Source organism: Macrotis lagotis, chromosome X (genome assembly GCF_037893015.1).
Source record: "Macrotis lagotis isolate mMagLag1 chromosome X, bilby.v1.9.chrom.fasta, whole genome shotgun sequence".
In the NCBI taxonomy this organism is placed as follows: domain Eukaryota; kingdom Metazoa; phylum Chordata; class Mammalia; order Peramelemorphia; family Peramelidae; genus Macrotis; species Macrotis lagotis.
Genome location: NC_133666.1, coordinates 682,058,052 through 682,077,584, shown reverse-complemented (window position 1 = coordinate 682,077,584; position 19,533 = coordinate 682,058,052). Strand labels below are relative to the sequence as shown.

At 51.7% G+C, this 19,533-nt stretch overlaps 1 protein-coding gene across 1 annotated transcript in view; it reads left to right on the top strand.

Annotated features, from left to right (window-relative positions):
* Positions 1-19,533, top strand: part of GCN1 (GCN1 activator of EIF2AK4) — a 63,516-nt gene that overhangs the window by 17,961 nt on the left and 26,022 nt on the right. Inside the window, exons 12-36 of the mRNA XM_074205992.1 lie at positions 1,454-1,504; positions 1,970-2,068; positions 2,321-2,494; positions 4,812-4,964; positions 6,064-6,156; positions 6,937-7,012; positions 7,092-7,251; positions 7,978-8,167; positions 8,276-8,400; positions 9,346-9,524; positions 9,748-9,841; positions 9,997-10,110; positions 10,218-10,416; positions 12,138-12,293; positions 12,617-12,804; positions 13,289-13,369; positions 13,495-13,638; positions 13,985-14,112; positions 14,256-14,445; positions 14,613-14,683; positions 15,376-15,541; positions 15,969-16,163; positions 17,678-17,924; positions 18,134-18,255; positions 18,558-18,672. Coding sequence (XP_074062093.1) covers positions 1,454-1,504; positions 1,970-2,068; positions 2,321-2,494; positions 4,812-4,964; positions 6,064-6,156; positions 6,937-7,012; positions 7,092-7,251; positions 7,978-8,167; positions 8,276-8,400; positions 9,346-9,524; positions 9,748-9,841; positions 9,997-10,110; positions 10,218-10,416; positions 12,138-12,293; positions 12,617-12,804; positions 13,289-13,369; positions 13,495-13,638; positions 13,985-14,112; positions 14,256-14,445; positions 14,613-14,683; positions 15,376-15,541; positions 15,969-16,163; positions 17,678-17,924; positions 18,134-18,255; positions 18,558-18,672 — 3,510 coding nt within the window. The remainder of the gene's footprint in view (positions 1-1,453; positions 1,505-1,969; positions 2,069-2,320; positions 2,495-4,811; positions 4,965-6,063; positions 6,157-6,936; positions 7,013-7,091; positions 7,252-7,977; positions 8,168-8,275; positions 8,401-9,345; positions 9,525-9,747; positions 9,842-9,996; positions 10,111-10,217; positions 10,417-12,137; positions 12,294-12,616; positions 12,805-13,288; positions 13,370-13,494; positions 13,639-13,984; positions 14,113-14,255; positions 14,446-14,612; positions 14,684-15,375; positions 15,542-15,968; positions 16,164-17,677; positions 17,925-18,133; positions 18,256-18,557; positions 18,673-19,533) is intronic.

The following is a 19,533-nucleotide window of genomic DNA, read 5'->3' as shown; positions in this document are numbered from 1 at the left end:
TGACATACATATACCACAGTTTGCTAAGCCATTTCCCAATTGAAGGACATTTACTTGATTTCCAATTCATTGACACCACAAACAGGGCTGCTATCAATATTTTTGTACAAGTGATATTTTTACCTTTTTTCATCATCAATTCAGGGTGTAGATCCAGTAGTAGTATCGCTGGGTCAAAGGCTTTTTGTTGCCCTTTGGGTATAGTTCCAAATTTCTCTCCAGAAAGGTTGGATGAGTTCGCAACTCCACCAACAGTGTAATAGTGTCCCAGATTTCCCACAACCCTTCTAACAATGATCGTTATCCTTTCTGGTCATATTGGCCAGTCTGAGAGGTGTGAGTTGATACCTCAGAGAAGCTTTAATTTGCATTTCTCTAATAAGTAATGATTTAGAGCAATTTTTTTTTTGCAAGGCAATGGGGTTAAGTGGCTTGCCAAGGCCTGTGTGCTAGGTAATTATTAAGTGTCTGAGGCCGGATTTGAACCCAGGTACTCCTGACTCCAGGGCCGGTGCTTTATCTACTGCGCCACCTAGCCGCCCCATTTAGAGCAGTTTTTCATATGACTATGGATTTCTTTGATCTCCTCATCTGTAAATTGCCTTTGCATATCCTTTGACCGTTTGTCAATTGGGGAATGGCTTTTATTTTTAAAAATATGACTCGGGGGCGGCTAGGTGGCGCAGTGGATAAAGCACCGGCCCTGGAGTCAGGAGTACCTGGGTTCAAATCCGGCCTCAGACACTTAATAATTACCTAGCTGTGTGGCCTTGGGCAAGCCACTTAACCCCGTTTGCCATACAAAAAACCTAAAAAAAAAGTCTCAGTTCTCTGTATATTTTAGAAATGAGTCCTTTGTCAGAATCATTAGTTGTAAAGATTGTTTCCCAATTTACTACATTTGTTTTGATCTTGGTTACAGTGGTTTTATCTGTGTAAAAGCTTTTTAATGTAATGTAATCGAAATCATCTAGTTTGTTTTTGGTGATGTTCTCCATCTCTTCCTTAGTCATAAACTGCTCCCCTTTCCATAGATCTGACAGGTAAACTAGTCCTTGATCTTCTAATTTGCTTATAGTATTGTTTTTTATGTCTAAATCCTGTAACCATTTGGATCTTATCTTGGTAAAGGGTGTGTGGTGTTGGTCTAATCTAAGTTTCTTCCATACTAACTTCCAGTTTTCATCAAAGAGAGAATTTTTATCCCAATAGCTCTGGGTGACTTTTTTTTTTTTTTTTGCGAGGCAAACGGGGTTCAGTGGCTTGCCCAAGGCCACACAGCTAGGTAATTATTAAGTGTCTGAGGCCGGATTTGAACCCAGGTACTTCTGACTCCAGGGCCGGTGTGCTATCCACTGCGTCACCTAGCTGCTGCCCTGGGTGACTTTTTAAAAGAAATGTTATCTTACTGTCCAGATAATGTAGATCTTGTGTTTGTCTATCTTTCTGACAGGTTCTGAAGGGAAACTGACCATTGTTTCTCAGAAGATGAGTGTCCTCTCAGGTACCGGGCAGTAGGAGAGAGAAGTGGGGTCAGGAGTAGGGCAGGCTTTGTGATGAGCTCGAGTAGGGACCAGTACTTCCTTGGACTTCAGTTGGCCGAGTCCTACTCGCTGCTAGGTCCTGGGCAGAGGAGGACAAAGACTGAAACCAGCTCTTCTCCCAAGGAGCAGATGCTCTGATGGGGATTCAGCAACTAGAAAGGGAACACATAGGAAACTGTGAAATTCCGAGAGGGCTGGCCCCAGTGCCGGAGCTCTCTGGAGAGGCCTAAAGCAAAACTGAATGGAGAAAGGTGGGGGGAGGACAGCCTGGGGGACCCAGATGGGTGGGGGGCCAGAGGCACTGGCAGTGAAGGGGGCCTATGCCCTGGGTGACTGCAGCCTGAGCTGAGCTGGCCAGTGGGAGGAAGCAGGAGGACAGCTGGTCCCATAGTGCTTATTGATCATGGTGTCTGCTGCTCCTCCAGGGATTGGAAGTTTCAGTCACCATGTGGTCTCTGGGCTCTCCAGCCAAGCCCTGAGTGGCACCGTGGCCGAGCTCTTCATTCCTTTCCTCCAACAAGAAGGTGAGAGCTCCCAGACCTCATTGGCTCTGCATGGGCTTAGGGCAAGGGCGGTATTGAGCTTGGGTGCTTCAAAGGCTTGTGTTTGGTTGCTGGAGAGTCCATGGGCAGGGTCTCCTTTCCTCCCTGCCTTTTCTCCATATGCCCCAGCTTCCCTTTGTCCACACTTACCACACCTCCTCGCTTAGCTTGCTGTGGCCCAATCAGTTTGGGTTGTTCATCTTTGTGCTGACTGACTGCTCCTTCCTTTGCCAGTTCACGAAGGTACCTTGGTCCATGCTGTCTCCACCCTTGCCCTCTGGTGTAACCGTTTTACCACTGAAGTGCCCAAGAAGGTCATCGAGTGGCTGAAGAAGGCCTTCAGCCTGAAGACATCCACCTCTGCTGTGAGACATGCTTACCTGCAGTGCATGCTAATCTCCTTCCGAGGTGAGTCAGAAGTGGGAGCTGGTTGCCCTCCTGTGGCCAGGGCCACAAACTTAGCTTTCTGAATCTGTGAAAGTGTGTTCCTGATTCCTAAAGACCAAGCTGAATGATTCTTAGTTCCCAGGAGCTTCTGTTTGGGGAATCACCCTTCATTTTGATCTATGCTGGGATGACCCATGTGACTAATTAGTAGGCACTAATTAGTTGGATATAGCCTTGGTCATCAGAAGTAGAGAAGTGGAGAATTTCATGTTAATAGAGAGGGTTTTGTTTGTTTTTTGACTTTTGAATGAACATTTCAAACACTGAAGAAAATTCTAAGGGCTTATTTCTGTTTCCACCCACTCCCCCATGTATGATTTCCTTTTTTGATAGTTTGAGACTTTTGATCATTGTTAATTAGAAAAATGCTTAGCCTATTTTTAAATGTATTTTTATTGCTATTTTTGTTTTTATATACTTCAGTTTCCACATATATCACTTTCCCAGCATATGTAGTGAGCCATTCCTTGTAAGAAAGAATTAAAAATTTAAAAAAAAGCAGCTTAGCAGAACCAGCCACCACCTCCGCAGTGTCTGACAGCCTGTCATGTCCACCCATCCTCAGCAGATGTCAGAGAACACTGATGGTGGATGCTTTCAGAGCAACCAGCTCTTGTATAAATTTTGTGTCCTCAGTTTTCCAACTGTGACTTGGCGAGAAGGTCTGTGCTAATGCTTTATTCAGGCTCAGAGGGAGAAGAAGCGGTGGACTGGAGTCAGACCTGGCTTTGCAGCTGGGCTCAGTCCTTTTGTCTTTGTCCTATCCTGGCCAGATCCCTACCCCCCCCCCCCCCCAATAAAGTGAGGAGAATGGAATTCTCATTGCCCTCCTCCTCTGGGTGCTGTGAGGACAGGAGAGTCATGGTTCTGAGTGAAAACCAAGATCACCCAATTGTCCCGTGCTTCTTCTCGGAGAAGTTGGCAACTTCCCTGCTCGTGGTCAGGTGTATCCATAAGCCTCTGCTCTCAGTCCAGTGCCCAGAAAGCAAAATGGTTTTCTTTGACTCTTGGGAGCAAGCACATCACCTTACTCCATAATGACTCAACCAGGCCCCCTCCACTTCTCTACATAGATCAGTGGCTCAGACTGAATGGAAACCAGTTTGGTTAGTGGGTTTCAGTGGTTTAAGGACAAAGGAAAGGAAACAAGTATTTATTAAGGACCCATGCTTAAACACCAGACTTGGGGATACAAATATCAGCAAAAAGAAAGCGAGCTCTTGCCCTTAGGGAGGATTTTCCTTTCCAATGGGAGAATACCTCAGGAGACTCAGAAGCTGGCTTGGGAGAAACAAAGGCCCTAGATTTGGAAGTCAGGAGCAGGAGGGTCATGAAGGCTCAGGGAGGAACTCCCCAGTGGATGGAGGGGAATGAGTCTTGGGATGGATAATGAGGGGGAGTAGGCCAGTGAAGGGGGAAATGAGCATCGACTCTAGTCTGAAATTGCCTTCTTCTCCCCAGACACTTCTGTTTTGACTCCAATATCCCAGCAAAGAGTTGATTGTCCAACTATGGTTTTCAGTTCTGAGCTGGTTTTCCTTTGTTGTGTGGAGGATTTTTTTTTTGAATTATAAAGATTTTATTTATTTTGAGTTTTACATTTTCCCCCCTAATCTTACTTCCCTCCCCCACCCCCACAGAAGGCAATTTGCCAGTCTTTACATTGTTTCCATGGTATGCATTGATCCAAATTGAATGTGATGAGAGAGAAATCATATCCTTAAGGAAGAAACAAAGTATAAGAGATAGCAAGATCAGACAATAAGATAGCAGTTTTTTTCCCCTAAATTAAAGGTAATAGTCCTTGGTCTTTGTTCAAACTCCACAGTTGTTTCTGTGGATATAGATGGCCCCAAATTGTTCCTGATTGTTGCACTGATGGAATGAGCAAGTCCTTCGAGGTTGATCATCATCCCCATGTTGCTGTTAGGGTGTACAGTGTTCTTCTGGTTCTGCTCATCTCACTCAGCATCAGTTCATGCAAATCCCTGTGGAGGATTTTTAAAGAAGTCAATTAGTGTTAGTATTGTCTTCTTCAAGGGGCTGCTAAGTGGTGTAGTGGATAAAGCACCAGCCCTGGGGTCAGGAGTACCTGGGTTCAAATCCGGTCTCAGATGCTTAATAATTACCTAGCTGTGTGGCCTTGGGCAAGCCAATTAACCCCATTGCCTTGCAAAAAAACCTAAAAAAAAAAACCCAAAGTAATGTCTTCTTCAAATAAGGCCCCTTCTGCCCCCTATGGGGTCATGGCTCCTGAGGGTCTCTTCCTGTTCGACAGGTGACACACTCCTGCAAGGAATGGACTTTCTTCCCCTGCTGATCCAAACAGTAGAAAAGGCGGCATCCCAGAGCACTCAGGTTTCCATTGTAACGGAAGGTGTTGCTGCAGCTTTGCTGATATGTAGACTGTCTGTGATTGACGCGCAAGCTGGTAAGGGTTCCAGAGTCTTTGGTTCATTGTACTGTTTAGTCTGTGGGTGGGTTCACGTCTGGGTCTTTGCCGAGTGAATCTGAACTTGAAGGAGTTTGTCTGACTGAGTAAAAAGAGAATCCCTTTCCTTGTCTCCCCCTGCTGTCATGTTGGGCTGGTCAGAGGAGAAGCTACTCAGTCTCAGTGTGCAGGAGCCCCAGGGGGGCCCCAGGCAACAGAAGTGGCTCTGGGAGCTTTCTGGTTCACTAGCCCCCAAGCATGGCAGCAGTCACGTGAGAGTGGCTCTGGATATTTCTCAGTTTGTATTGTGGGCACCTGCATCCTGAACTGTGCATGGGGAAGGCCAAATGTGGATACATGAGGCCAGACAAGCTCCAGTAGATGGGGAATAAAGGGCCACATGGAACTAGACTCTCCAGGATTGACCTCTTTGTCCTTCCATTCCTTCTCTTCCTTGGTGCCACTTAGCTCTTGCCTCCCCTGGTCTACTCAGTCCTGCTCTGCTCTATACAGTGGGTCCTATCCCTCCTCATTTCTGTTAGTTATTGAGATTGGGGGTAGGGATATGTTGCCTGACCACTTGGGAGTTAGGCTTGTTGAGATGTCTGCGTTAGAGGAGTTTTCCAAATAAGCATCAGTCACAGAAAGGGAGGCACCAGAAATCCTGGAGTGAATACTTGGGCCAACTGTGGACTGGGCCAGGGCCTGCTTTGCATCAAAAGGGGCCCCATGTACTCGTGATGGACAGGGCCATTCACATTCAGAGGAAAAAGCAATGGGGCCTGAAAGCAGACCAAAGCTGACTGTATAGAACTTGTTTTATGGGTTTTTTTCTCTTTTAGTTTTGATTCTTTTTTACAACTTGATTAATATGGAAATATGTTAAATGTGGTTTATATAAAACCTCTATCAGATTGATCCCTGTGATGAGGAAGGGGAAAGAAAGGGAGGCTGGTAGAAAAATGTGGAACTCAAAAGTCTGCAAAAAGATGAATGTTGAAAACTATTTACGTGTAATTGAAAAAATAAACTAACATTCAAAAGAAAAAAAAGGGGGCCTGGTGCAGCTCCATGATGTGAGGTCTCCTTCTCCTTGCAGAGACCAAGCTGAACAGTTTCTGGCAGCTGATTGTAGATGAAAAGAAGCAGCTTTTCACCTCGGAGAAATTCCTCTTGTTGGCTTCTGAGGATGGTGAGTTGTGGAAAGCCTGGCCTCTTGGATCCAATCAGGTCCTGATCCTTGTGCTGACCTGGGGGTCTCCACCTTTTCTGTGTCCTCCACCACCAAAGGACCCTTTTGCTTCAAAGGCATCAGATTACCAAGGAAACCAGTTATATCGAATCCCATTTATCAAAACATTTTTAAAAAACCCAGGGTTGACAGGGTTGTACAGGTGGTATCCTGGGGTTGCAGATTCAGGACAGGAAGGGGCCTTGGAGGGCGTCTTGACCTACTTGTAGAGCTGAAGCTTAGGCCCGAAAGGAGGCTGGTTGTGTCCAAGGTCACAGAGCTGGGATAGGAACCCAGGCCACTGACTCCCCATCTCTTGACCTGAGGAGGCAAGGACAGGTGTGCTGTGGGAGCGTGCGCGGCTTGTGAGGAGGGAAGGGCTGCGGAGCCTAGGAAGCGTGTGGGAGAAGCTGTGACATTTGTAGAGACAAGGAAATAATGGAGCTGTTGGAGTGGCTGTAATTAGAGCTGATTGGTTAATTGGGGCTGTCGAGAGGGCTTTCTCATGTTTTAACAGGGAACTGAAAAGCTTTGGAGGAGTGGTAGCGGCCTCCACTCCCAGGGGGAGACGCACTGTTGCTTAGTTGTGTGCAGAAAACAAAGGACTGCACTTTCAGTCCTGTTAGTTGTGAAAAATGAGGTTTCCCGAACTGTTGGCTAAGAGCAGGGGACATCATTGTTTAGAATGACTCGTGATGGACAGACTGGATCTCCTCATGGCTAACCTCCTGTCTCTTGCAGCCATGTGCACTGTGCTTCAGCTGACCGAGAGGCTGCTCCTGGACCACGCTCACCGCCTCCCTGGCAGCAAAGTCCAGTACGTATGGCTCGCTGTCCTCAGGCTTTCTGGGGAGGTGCCCATGGGCCTTTCTCAGCCACCATCTCTGTGCTTGCAGGCAGTATCACCGAGCCCTTGTGGCCGTGCTCCTTAGCCGCACCTGGCACGTGAGGCGGCAGGCTCAGCAGACAGTGCGGAAGCTCCTGGCCTCTCTGGGTGGCTACATGCTGGCCCACGGGCTGCTCGATGAGCTGAAAGCCATCCTCAACTCTCACAAGGTGAGAGGCTGCGATCTGGAGCCGCTGGGCTCCTCATCAGCTGTGGTTCTTCTTCCCTCTGGGTGGGTTAGAGGTCGAGTTGTCTTGATAACTGATTTGGATGAAGTGTTTTAAGCATCATGGTCCCCTTGGGAAGCAGAAGAGGAAACTGAGGTTTAGAAGTGATGGGACCCCTAGCCAGGCAGTCTTGGAGTAGACTCAAACTTGGGACTCTGAGGCTATGTTTTGTGGAATCCAAAATAGATTTTCCCCCAGTCACTTGAGGCTTTTTATTCTCACCTCCTCCAACTTCCCATTTCCCTTCTTCCAAATGTTCTCTTTGGGTAACTTATCATTTGCCATAGTTCCATAATGTAATCCCAGGCCCTGTCCTCCTTCTTTCTGATTGGAGTCTGTCCATTTGTGCCTCACTGTATCTTAGTGATGTGAACCTCTCTGATTCCCACAACTCCCTGTGGAGGTGGAGAGTACTAGGGCCCCTTTAGCAGAGAGGCAAAGCTGGCTTTTGGACCCTCCCTAGAAGAGCCTCATGGGGCCTGCCGCAGACCTGCAGTGGCTCAGTTTCCTGGTCTGACCCTTGGGGGCTTTCCTCCTGCAGCCCCGTCCCCTAACCCAGGGGACCCAGGGTGGGAAGTCTGCAGTCATCAGGAACCCCTGCCCGGGCACTGGAGAAAAGTCTGGATTCAGTGTGGACATGGCTAAGACTTTCTTTGGCCGTCTTCACAGGTGCTGCCAGCGGAGTCTTTGGTGACCGAGTCGGGCGAGTTGTCCGAGCAGGGGAAGGCCTATGTGCCGCCTCGTGTCCTTCAGGAAACCTTGTGTGTGATCTCGGGAGTGCCGGGGCTAGAGGCTGATTTTTCAGAGACAGAGCGCCTGGCACAGGAGATGTTGATTGTCAGCCATCATCCTTCCATAGGTCTGGGGCTGCTGGGACCAAGGGCAGGACAGGGGCAGGGCTTCTTTGCCATTTGGTGAAAGGGAGGTTTAAGAGCAGGACTCAGGTCACTTTGCTTTTGCCCCTCAGTTGCGGTGCAGTCTGGACTCTGGCCAACCCTCTTGGTCAAGATGAAGATCGACCCTGCGCATTTTATCACCAAACACCTGGACCAGATTCTTCCCAGAATCACCACTCAGACACCCTTGAACCAGGTAAATGGCCCATGGCTTGAGCAATTAGATGACTTTGGTCCCTTGGGACACTGACTGGAAGATGGCATGGCCCTGCAGTTGAAAGCTCCCATGACTCTGTCTGTGTTCAGCCCTCGTCTCTCTTATGATATCTCCCCTTAATGAATCTGGAAGGGAGTTTGGTACCAAATGTCCCTCTTTCTTTCGAGGGTGCCACCATCCCTGTCCTCACTTGTGATTCTTGTGCACAGTCATTATTGAACTGGTACTTGTAGGACTCAGCTGCCCTCGCCCTCCCTCATTTCTATCCTTCTGGCCCCCTCTCTTCCCTCATACCTTCATCACCAAGCGCAGGCCTCACTCCTTTCTGGGCTTCTTGCTTCTGTCCTCCTCTGACCTTCCTCTTCCCCACGGGCATCACTGCATCTCTTTCTTGCCCCCCCAATCCTTGAGTATCTCTTTGTATGTCTGGGATAAGCCACATGCTCCTCAGCCAGGCATGGCAAGCCCTTACTCTTCCCCATCAGAGCTTCTGCCAAGGTGCCACTCAGTAGCACTCTCTGCTTGGGCAGAATTTTTCTGGGGCCTCTCTTCTGAGGGCATGTGTTGTGCCGCTGCCTCTCTCATCTCTCTCCTTTTCCCTCCTCTCCCTCCCCCTCTTCTTGTCTTTGCCTCTGTTCTCCCTTCTTCTCCCCCATTCTCTCTCCCGCTGTCCCTCTCCTCTCTCTCTGCTAGTGTCCTCTCTTGATCAGACTCTCCTCTCCTTCTCTCCTTCATAGAACATAAGCTTTGTCTTTGTCTCCCCACCCTTTGTCCACAGGGGGGTAGGATCAATGCTAGGCTTGAAGGAGTGGTCTTGAAGGAGAGGGCGGGAGTTCTCATGGATGGTAGGAGTCGCTTGAGGGGAGGGACAGGCGCTGGCATCGTGCCATTCTCATCCAGTCCTCTGTTTTCACACATTGACAGTCATCCATGAATGCCATGGGCTCCCTCTCGGTGCTGTCCCCTCACCGGGTCCTGCCGCAATTGATCGGCAACATCACGGCTGCAGTGCAGAACCCTGCCCTGAGCCAGGTGACCAGGGAGGAATTTGCCATCATGAAGACCCCAGCAGGGGAACTGTATGACAAATCAGTGATCCCGAGGTGAGCCCCTGCGCCGCCCCCCCCCCCCCCCCCCCCCGGGCCTCTAGGGAGCCAGCATCCTGGCTCCTCCCCATCCTGTGGCGTGCCTCCCATTTCTGCAAGGCTTCATCCTTCCGGAGGCCTTTCCTGATCTTCTCTTTGAATGACTGGGCATTTACTTCCCAGTGTCTGCTCGGTACAGGGCCCAGGCTGACCCACTCTCCTCCCCCTCTGGTGTCTCTAGTGCCCAGCAGGACAGCACCAAAAAGGCCAACATGAAGCGGGAGAACAAGGCCTATTCCTTTAAGGAGCAGATCATCGAGCTGGAGCTGAAGGAGGTCAGCGGGGACTGCCCTCCTTGGGGAGGATGGGGAGCATCTCTGCTGTGACTCTGGGGTCTGACCAGGCCTCATGGGAGCACAGTGTCCCCTGGGGCCAGGGAGGGACTCCTTTGGCTCCAGCTTCCTCCTCTCCTTGACCTCTCCTCTTCTAGGAGATAAAGAAGAAGAAGGGCGTCAAGGATGAGGTGCAGCTGACTAGCAAGCAGAAGGAAGTGATGCGGGCCCAGCTGGACAAGGAGGCGCAGATCCGGAGGCGGCTGCAGGAGGTGAGGGAGCTGGCAGCTCTCCAGGCAGACTTAGCGTGCGCCCTCTCCCAGTGGCCAGGAGGCCCTACCCAGAGCAGGGGGATTGATCAGGGACTGTTTCCTTGCAGCTGGACAGCTCCCTGGAGGCAGCCCTTGGCCTTCTGGACACCATTCTGAACAGGAACCCGCCAGGGCTGACCCAGTACATCCCCATCTTGGTGCGCTCCTTCTTGCCGTTGTTGAAGTCCCCCTTGGCTGCCCCGAGGATCAGGGACCCTTTCCTGTCCTTGGCTGGCTGCGTCATGCCCCCGAGACTGAAGACTTTGGGTTAGTGCCTGCCTGCTGGGGATGGGGGGCTCCCCTCGCTGGGTTCTTGTGTTGGGTTAGGGGCAGCCACTTAGTCACGGGACCCACTGGCTCAATATTGTCAAGTGTGACCTAGGGGGTTGTTAGAGGAAGGGTCCTCTTCATCTAATTTGGAGCTGGGAGAAGTCATTTAGAGTAACCTCCATTCTGTGGATGAGAGGGGAAGGGACATGTCCAGGGTCACACTGTCTATGGAGTCATAAGAAGTCTCCAGAACCAGGGTTCAGTTAATTCTCAGGGCTCCAATCTAATGCCCTTTCCACTGTACTAGACGACTTCACATTTATGATGAAGAATTAGTCTGAAGAGCTAATTTGAAGAGCACTTAAGCAGCATTTAAAGAGGTAGATGCAGCTTGTCTGTGTGTCACTATCATACAAGGCAGATTGAGGTTGAAAATCTGCAAGAAAACCAAGAGTTTAAGAGGAGAGGAGGGAAGAAGGGGCAAGGGAGGGCATTACAGGCAGGGGGCTGGAAGGTGCAAGTGTCTGGAGAAGGGCATTGTGCAGTCAGGTTCAGAGGCCAGCTGGTGGCCTTCTGGAAGAGGTGTTGTGAAGGAAGGCTGGAACAATGGGCAGGCTCAAGCCAGAGAGATTGGATTTGATTCTCAAGGGGAGACTGAAGGGTGGTGTGAGGGGTGGTATGTGGGGCCAACTCTGAAGGGCTAGGGTCACCCAAGTTTTGGCCGCCAGTTGGGCTTTGGCCTTTGCATGGAGACTACAAATGAGCCAAGGGGTGCCATGGCATTGGTGAGGGCAGTTTAATGCAACGTAGGGAGCTGTATCAGGTCATGGACATCTTGAGCTGTTGTGGAGGTTTGATCTCTGTATTGACTGGGGAAGATGCTGAAACTCCTTGAGTAGCAGGGTTGTGGATATCATATAACTGGCATGGGGCTGGCAGACATGCTTAGATGACAGGTGTTCTGAGAGAGAGCTGTGGATTCAGGGGCTGCAGGGAGCCCACAGGGGGCTCCTGGGAGCCAAACAAGGGCAGGTGACCTTGGGCTACACTGTATGGCAGAGGGCTTGAGAGTTGATGCCAGACTGCTGGGCTCAGAGAGGACACTGGAGGATCACATTACCTGGGAGCTGTCATCCAGGACTGGAATGATGGCCTGTTGAGGAGGGACTCCAGAGTGTAGAACGAGGGCCACTAAGGGGAGCTGCCTCCTGAGGGTACAAGCTCCCTCACTGTGGATGCTGGAATGGGGATTCTTCTGGGGAGTGAATAACTCTTGTTTCTGAGATTTTGTTTCTGAACTGTGAGTCTTTTCTAAGTAAATAATTCAGTGAGCTGGGGAGCTCCCCCCCCCCTCGAGCTGGCCAGGTAGCTGTCCACCTGGGACATGAGAGTCTGGGAGCCAGTGGCTCCAGTGGCTAGCCATGCTGATCTTGGAGCTAGGGGACCCAGCTTCTAGACTCACTTTGACCCTCACTAGCATTTGAGGTTTTGGGCAAGCTTGCTTCTTCCTCTTTGAAATGGGGAATGTGATGCCCGCTCTCCAGGGTGGTTGGGGTGATGACCATTGGAAAGATGCAAAGGCATTTTGGCTCAGTAGACCTTGAGTGTCATTATCGTCCTTGGGACTGGGGAGGCTGGTTCTCTCCTGCTAGGTCTGGTCTGCCACTGTGTCTGTTGCCCTCCTGGGCCCATTGACCTGGCTCTTCCTTCCTCCTCAGGTTCCTTGGTGAGCCACGTGACTCTGCGTCTACTGAGACCAGAGTGTGTCCTGGATAAGTCATGGTGCCAGGAAGATCTGGCAGCCGCCACCCGGCGGGCCGTGAACCTCTTACACACCCACACCATCCCCGTCAAGACAGGCAAGGGGGAGCCAGGTAGGAGGAACAGTCTTGCCCTGAGCTGGGCCTTGCTGACTGGCTGTTGTCCCAAGGGCCAGGGTCTTCTATCTGTCAGAGCACCAAGGATGGGATCCTAGTTTCCTTCCTAGGGTATTGGGGAAACTTGTGCTTCTGTCTGGCTAGCTGCCTAGGCTGCTCCATCTTAAAGAGCCCAGGGTCACTCATTTCACTGGGGCTTCTCAGGCAGGTCTCGCTCTGACATTCTGCTTGCCCTGGGTCCTGGACATATGGGGGATGCGTAAGGCTGCCTGTTCTGGCCACTGGTTGGTCCAGCATCGTTAACTTTCCCTTCTTTACAGATGCTTCACCTTTATCCGCCCCGGCCTTTTCCTTGGTCTTTCCTTTCCTGAAGATGGTCCTGACGGAAACCCCCAATCGGAGTGAAGATGATGAGCAGCTCATGGTCCAGATACTGCAAATTCTTACTGTCCATGCACAGCTGAGGTCATCACCATCACTGAGTAATCCGGTCCTGTGGGTGGATGAGGTGAGTGTGGTGGCCTGCCCTGGGGACAAGAGAGGGCAGCTGGGAGAGCCGGGTCCCACCTCAGTCCATCCCTCGGGTGGCGGTATCCCTCAGCTGACCCCTCCTCCTTCTCAGCCTGCCCACGACCTCCAGTATTCTGCCCCAAATAGTTTTTGACTAATTTACCAAATGAGCTTTGGTTTGGATTCAGAGGCTATTTGGTGGATCAAACATCCAACGGCCTGAGAATCAAACTTGGTCAGGTGGTCTCTTTCAGCAGATCCAAGGCTTTGTTTCTTGGAAGCTGCTAGAAGGTGAACCTTCTGAATCCCCACAGATGAACACTTTGGCCAGGCCTGTCCTCTGTAAGCACCTGCAGAGTTCACGTTCTCAATGGGCAGGGCTGTGCCTGTAATGGGGGTGGGGGCCAGAACTCACCATTTCCCTCCCCCCCCCCCCCAACTCAGCCAAACCTGAGCATTCCAGTCACGATGTTTTCTCCTAGAGTGGACCTGAGTTGCTGCCACGGACAGATATGCTGCGGCTGCTGACAGGGGTGATCGGCACTGGCTCTCCCCGCTTACAGGTACGTGCTCTCCACTGCTCTGCCCTCTCAGGGCCTCGGGACAGGTCCTAGCCTTGGGCCAAGGGCCTTCAGCTTCTTGGAGCCCTGGTCCCTGTGGGGGACCTCAGAATCTTTTCTGTTCTCAGGGTCTGGCTGCAGACACTCTGAAGGCTTTGTGCGCCAGCAGTGGTGGAGATGATGGCTGTGCATTTGCAGAGCAGGAGGAGGTGGATGTGCTGCTCCAGGCCTTGCAGTCTCCATGCTCCAGTGTGCGGGACACGGCCCTCCAGGTATGTAGGGGTGTGGCCTGGTCCCTGACACCTCTCTCCATGCATAGAGATTGAAGGAGGAGTCTAGCCAGATTTCTCTTGAACCCCCCAGGGGCAGCAAGCATTTGTATAGGACTTTAGAATGCTCACAAAGACCTGCTGGTTCTCCCAGCACCCTGCCCAAAGTTTCTCTGTCCCGAGGCTCCCTCCCTGCAGCCATTGCCACCACTGCCTCTGCCTCTGACTTGGGCAGAACCTTGGACCACCAGACAGAAAGATCTGTGCATTGGGGGGTCACTTGAGACTGTCTCCAGGTCCCGGGAGGCTCCTTGCCTCAGTCCTAGGCTGATGTCTGTGCATGTTGTAGGGCTTGGGGGAGCTCCAGATGGTGTTGCCAACCCCTGACAGTGACGAGAAGAACGGCCTGAACCTTCTGCGCAGGCTCTGGGTGGTCAAATTTGACAGTGAGGAGGAGATCCGGAAGCTGGCCGAGAGGTGAGCACATGAGCTGGTGTGCTTGGCAGGGAGGGCCAGTGAGATCCAGGAGCTCCTGCTGCTCGTGCTTGTCCTTGGGGAGCGGGGCTCAGGTGGGGCGTGGAGGAGCTGCTTTCTAAACCCCGAGTATTGATTTCTTGGAGGCTTTGGGAGACCATGAACTTGGAGCTTCAGCCTGACCTCTGCTCCCTGCTGATTGGCGATGTGATCTATCATGAGGCCGCTGTTCGGCAGGCAGGGGCTGAGGCCCTTTCCCAAGCGGTGGCTCGATATCCACGGCAGGCTTCTGAAGTCATGGGGAGACTCATGGAGATATACCAGGAAAAGCTCTATGTGAGTTCACTGGAGAGGGTGTGGACTCGCTGCCTCCTCTGATGTGAAAGACCTTTTTGAATGGCAGTGCCCTTGGGTTGGGTCTCTTGGCTCAGGACTGGGCGGGGGGCTGGTGGAATTTGCTGACTTAATTTGGCCAATCCCCGTGATCAGATGATCTCTTACAGAGGCCACCCCCAATTCTGGATGCCCTGGGACGAGTGATCTCAGAATCTCCACCGGATCAGTGGGAAGCCAGGTATTGGATGCTGTCTCCGCTCTCCAGAGTTTTTGAAGCTGTTGGGAAATGGACCCGGAGTGGGGAGGGGGATGGGGAGGGGGAGCTGCTTTTAAGTGATTCAGATCTGGTGCAGTCAGCACAGCCTCCTCTTTGGGCATGGAGTTAGGAGGCCCAGGACAGACAGGTGCTCATTCCTGGGGGGATCATGGGCAAACAACTTCTCTCGGGGACTTTCTCCTCCATAAAATGGGCACCACTCTATTTGCACAGTCTCCTTGTTAGGCTTGTCATGATGTAAGAAACTTGTGTCTGTCTTTAAATGTACGAAAGCATGACTGTAGGAGCTGAGGGATACCCTGGTCACCCTTTGAGACCAGAGCAGGTTAGGGGCTTGTTTCAGGACCACTTGGCCTTTGGGATTGGTTGGAGAGTTGGGAAGGGGCTCATTTTTGTGGGACCCAGTGTCCACATGAGAAGCATCCTCACTGTTGCCTGTCGTCGGTACTTCCTTTTATCTATACAACACATTTCTGAAGCAGGGGAGCAACTGAGGCACAGCAATGGACTCTCCCCAGACAGGAGGTGTTTCAGTGTACGACTGAGGCCCCTTGAGGTGACCTGGGCTGGGGCAGTTTCTCCTAGCTCCCTCTTGGGGAAGGACCCCTGCTAATGGGTCCTGGCATTCCCCTTCTTTCCTGTCTTGATCCCAGGTGCGGCCTGGCCTTGGCCCTGAACAAGCTCTCCCAGTACTTGGACAGCTCCCAGGTGAAGCCACTCTTTCAGTTCTTTGTCCCCGATGCCCTCAATGACCGCAGCCCCGATGTCCGCAAGTGCATGCTGGATGCTGCCCTCTCGACCCTCAATACCCATGGCAAGGTGAGCAGGTGGCCGGCAGTGGACAGGGCACCTTCCTTGGGGGGCAACTGTCCTTCCTTCACCACTGATGCGGGGAGGAGAAGGAAGAACAGGGAGAGGAATCTCAGAGGAGGGCTCATTTTGCACAATGTTTAGCTAAAGGATGGCACCATCTTGCCGGGGAAGCCCCACATTCTAGGCAGGATCTGTTCTCACAAAACTTGGAGGAAGGCAGTTCTATGGTGCCAACATCCTTGTTTTTCTGGAAGAAAATTTTCCCAGACAGTGGAGCCTTTGTCCTTGTTCCCAGCAGCCTCACATCCTTCCTTCAAGTCCAGGTCACAGGCCCGGGCACTATCCTCAAGTTTGGCCCCCATGGCAGAGTTCCTTGGAAGTCTTAACCCAAGGCAGGCAAACATTCAGTGGTCTCTGGGTCTTTTGGCTGCAGGACAATGTCAATTCCCTACTGCCTGTATTTGAGGAGTTCCTGAAGGACGCTCCCAACGATGCCAGCTACGATGCTGTCCGGCAGAGTGTGGTCATCCTGATGGGCTCCCTTGCCAAGCATCTGGACAAGAGTGATCCCAAAGTGAAGCCAATTGTGGCCAAGCTGGTGGCCGCTCTCTCCACCCCCTCACAGCAGGTACTAGCTAGTCGCCTCAGGCCTGAAGACAGGTAGCAGCCCTCCTTCCCCACCACTTCCCCTTGTGTCAACTGCTTGGCTGTGGTTCTCTGGTCTCCACAGCAGGTGAGGGAGGGGGCTTGGTAGGAGGGGGACATGAGTGACCTGGACTAGGGGAGTAGAAGGTGCTCCAAGCATGGCACAGATCTGCCCTGGATTACGGGTGCAGAGGTGCTAGCTGCCTGCGAGTGACAGGTGGCCCTGCCAGCACACCTGACACCTTGTAGAGACATGTGAGGGTCACTTGACCTGAGTCAGGAAGAGCTAGGTTCAAATCCAGCCTTGAGTACCTCTAGCCATGCCACCCTGGCCATTCACCTTTGCCTGCCTCAGTTTTCTCAGCTGTAAGATGGGGTACCCTCCTCCTCCCAGCGTCGCTGTGAGGATCCAGCGAGGTCAACAGATCTGACTTCTTGGGGCTCATACTCCCTTCCCACCCTCAAAAAAAGGAAACCTGGGGCAGGGATTGGTTTTCTGTAAAAGAAGCAGCCCCAGAAGCAGCCCCAGAAGCAGCCCCAGGCTGAGGATGCCCGGGGGAAGGGGAGGAGAGTAGCAGCCTTTCCTTCTCTTTCCTTCCATCCCCTCCCCTGCTCCCTCCCCTCCCCTCCCTCACCCCTCCCGTCCCCTCCACTACCTTCCTCATTCCTCCTCTCGCCTCCCTTCCACTCCTTTCCTTTCCTCTTCCCCTTCTCTCCCCCATCCCTCACCTCCCCTTCCTTCCTCCCTTCCCCCTCTCCCTCCTGTCCCCTTCCCTTCTCCCCTTCCCCATCCACTGGCCTGGTTTTTCAGATTGGATCCACGCCCTCCTGAAAAGAAAGGCTAGTGGACAGTCTAGCTTCTGTATGGACAAATTGAGGTGCCTTGGCAGGGATGGGGGGGACACTAGAGAAAGGAAAGGGGGGAGAAGCTTCTGGTTTTGTGTGATGTCTTTTTTCCAAGTCGAGTTGAGCAGACATTGGTTGGCCTTCTTGTACCGGGGTAGAAAGTTGAATTAAGATGTGGACTTGCCCTCCAGGAGCTTTGTCTTTTTGAGTTGATAGCTTTTGTGTGGTCACTCTAAGAGTGGGTGGTGGCTGAGTGAGTGAGGCGGTCACAGCTCTGACTGACCTGATCTCCTGGAGCTTATATTCCCTTGGCACAGATAGTCTGTCCACAAGGAGGGGCCTGCCAGGTGGGTTGAGGGAGGCAGGGGCTCAGAGGGGGGCAGTGAAGTGGGGAGCACCTGGGAAACAGGGGCATCAAGTCTCCACCAGTGTCGAGGCAGAGCTGAAATGCCGATGATGGAGCCAAAACACTGAGGATATGAAGGGAGGAGGGAGAAATGAGGCTGGAAGGTCCTCGGGCATCATTGTGGACAGGTTGGCTGGCCGCTGGTAGTGAAGGCTTTACCCTCAGATGCCCGAGACATGTGGGTGGGAGTAACCAAGTTCTTTAGATGGTTGAAGGCTGGCCTGACAGAACGCCTCTTTTCTCAGGTCCAGGAGTCTGTCGCTGGATGTCTGCCTCCCCTGGTGCCCGCCATCAAGGAGGATGCTGGTGGCATGATCCAGAAGCTGATGCAACTTTTACTGGAGTCAGACAAATATGCTGAGCGCAAAGGGGCGGCTTATGGGCTGGCAGGCCTGGTGAAGGGTCTCGGCATCCTCTCCCTGAAGCAGCAGGAGATGATGACCACCCTGACTGATGCCATCCAGGACAAGAAGAACTTCCGCCGGCGGGAGGGTAAGTGGGTGCATCCTTCCAGCTCCAGGGTTGGCGTAGGGCTCCTCAGGGCAGGCAGGCTCACGCTGCCTGCTCTGCCTCTTCCTGGGAAATGCTCAGAACCAGGGCTGGGGCTCCCTCCCCTACCTTCTTGGGCTGCTTCACTTGTAGTATGGGAAGAAGCCCCCTCCTCTCCTTCCATGAGGTGACCACTTCTGCTTCTCCCTCAGGGGCCCTCTTTGCCTTCGAGATGCTCTGCACCATGTTGGGGAAGCTCTTTGAGCCCTACGTTGTGCATGTGCTGCCACACTTACTGCTCTGCTTTGGAGACGGCAACCAGTATGTGCGTGAGGTAATTCTTGAGGCTCTCCTCCTCCTGGGCACCTTTGGGCAGTGTGGTCTAGTGGACAGAGTGGCGAGGGGCCCGGTCCTCCACTCCCCTAGCTGTTAGGGGAGCTCCGAGACCCTGTTCAGTTTCTCATCTTGTGAGACCCAGAGGAGAGCAGTTGGGTGGATAGGCCGCAGAGCTGGACTCCATGAGGAGCGAGGGATGGTCAGGCCCAAGTGGAGACCCTGTCTCCTCTCAGTGCTCCCTCCGGGCAGACAGGGCTGCAAGGCCTGGGGGCTGCTTCTGAATTTCTTTTCTCCTTTGAGGCTGCAGATGACTGTGCCAAAGCCGTGATGAGTAACCTGAGCGCTCATGGGGTGAAGCTGGTTCTCCCCTCCTTATTGGCTGCCCTTGAGGAGGAGTCATGGAGAACCAAAGCTGGTAGGAGCCTTGCTCTCCCCTGTGTGTCCCTCCCTACAAAGGGCACCTAACCCTTCTTCCTTATTTTAAAGCCCTGCATCCAGGAAGAGATGTGAGACTCCTCCTGGTTCTCAGCTCCCTGAAATCTTGCTTTTTTAAGAAAATATTTTTGTTGATATCTTCTCTATTCACATCACAAAAATCTCCCCCTGAAACCCTCCAACAATCCCTCAGTGAGAGCCTTTTAAAAAGATGAAGTAAAAAAAATTCAACATTATTTGCAGTGTTCCACACCCATGGTTCTTCCTTACTGATTGGGGAAGGAGTTTCTAAAGACACCCAGATCCTCTATCTGAAGTCTGATTGGGTAAATGCTGAGGATTCTAGGGATCTGTGGTGCTTATCCCAGAAGCCTCGACCAGTCCCTCCCTTCTCCACCAGCTCTGAGGCTTTTCCCTGCCATGGTGTGAGCTTTAGACCTGGGAGTAAAGCAACTGATCAATTTAAAAAAAATTTTTTCAAACTGAGATTTTCTTTCTTTCCCTCCCACCCTTGCTCAGTTGAGAAAATTGAAAAAGTAAACAAACAAACCCAAAACATAACAACAGAAACCCCATTACAATTTCCTACATTGGCCACGTCTAAAAAAATTACATTTCCATCTGTTCTCTGAGTATCGTCTCTTTTTCTCTCTCTGAAGGAAGATTGTTTTTCCCATATTTTTGATGTTGTGTAACTTGTCTTGATTCTATTCATTTCACTCCGCATTGTACATGTCTTCCCAGATTTCTATGAAGCCGTTTCCTTCATCACTTCCTACAGTGTGATCATATTCCATTACCTTCACATACCATGATTTGTTTAGCTATCCCTCAGTTGCTG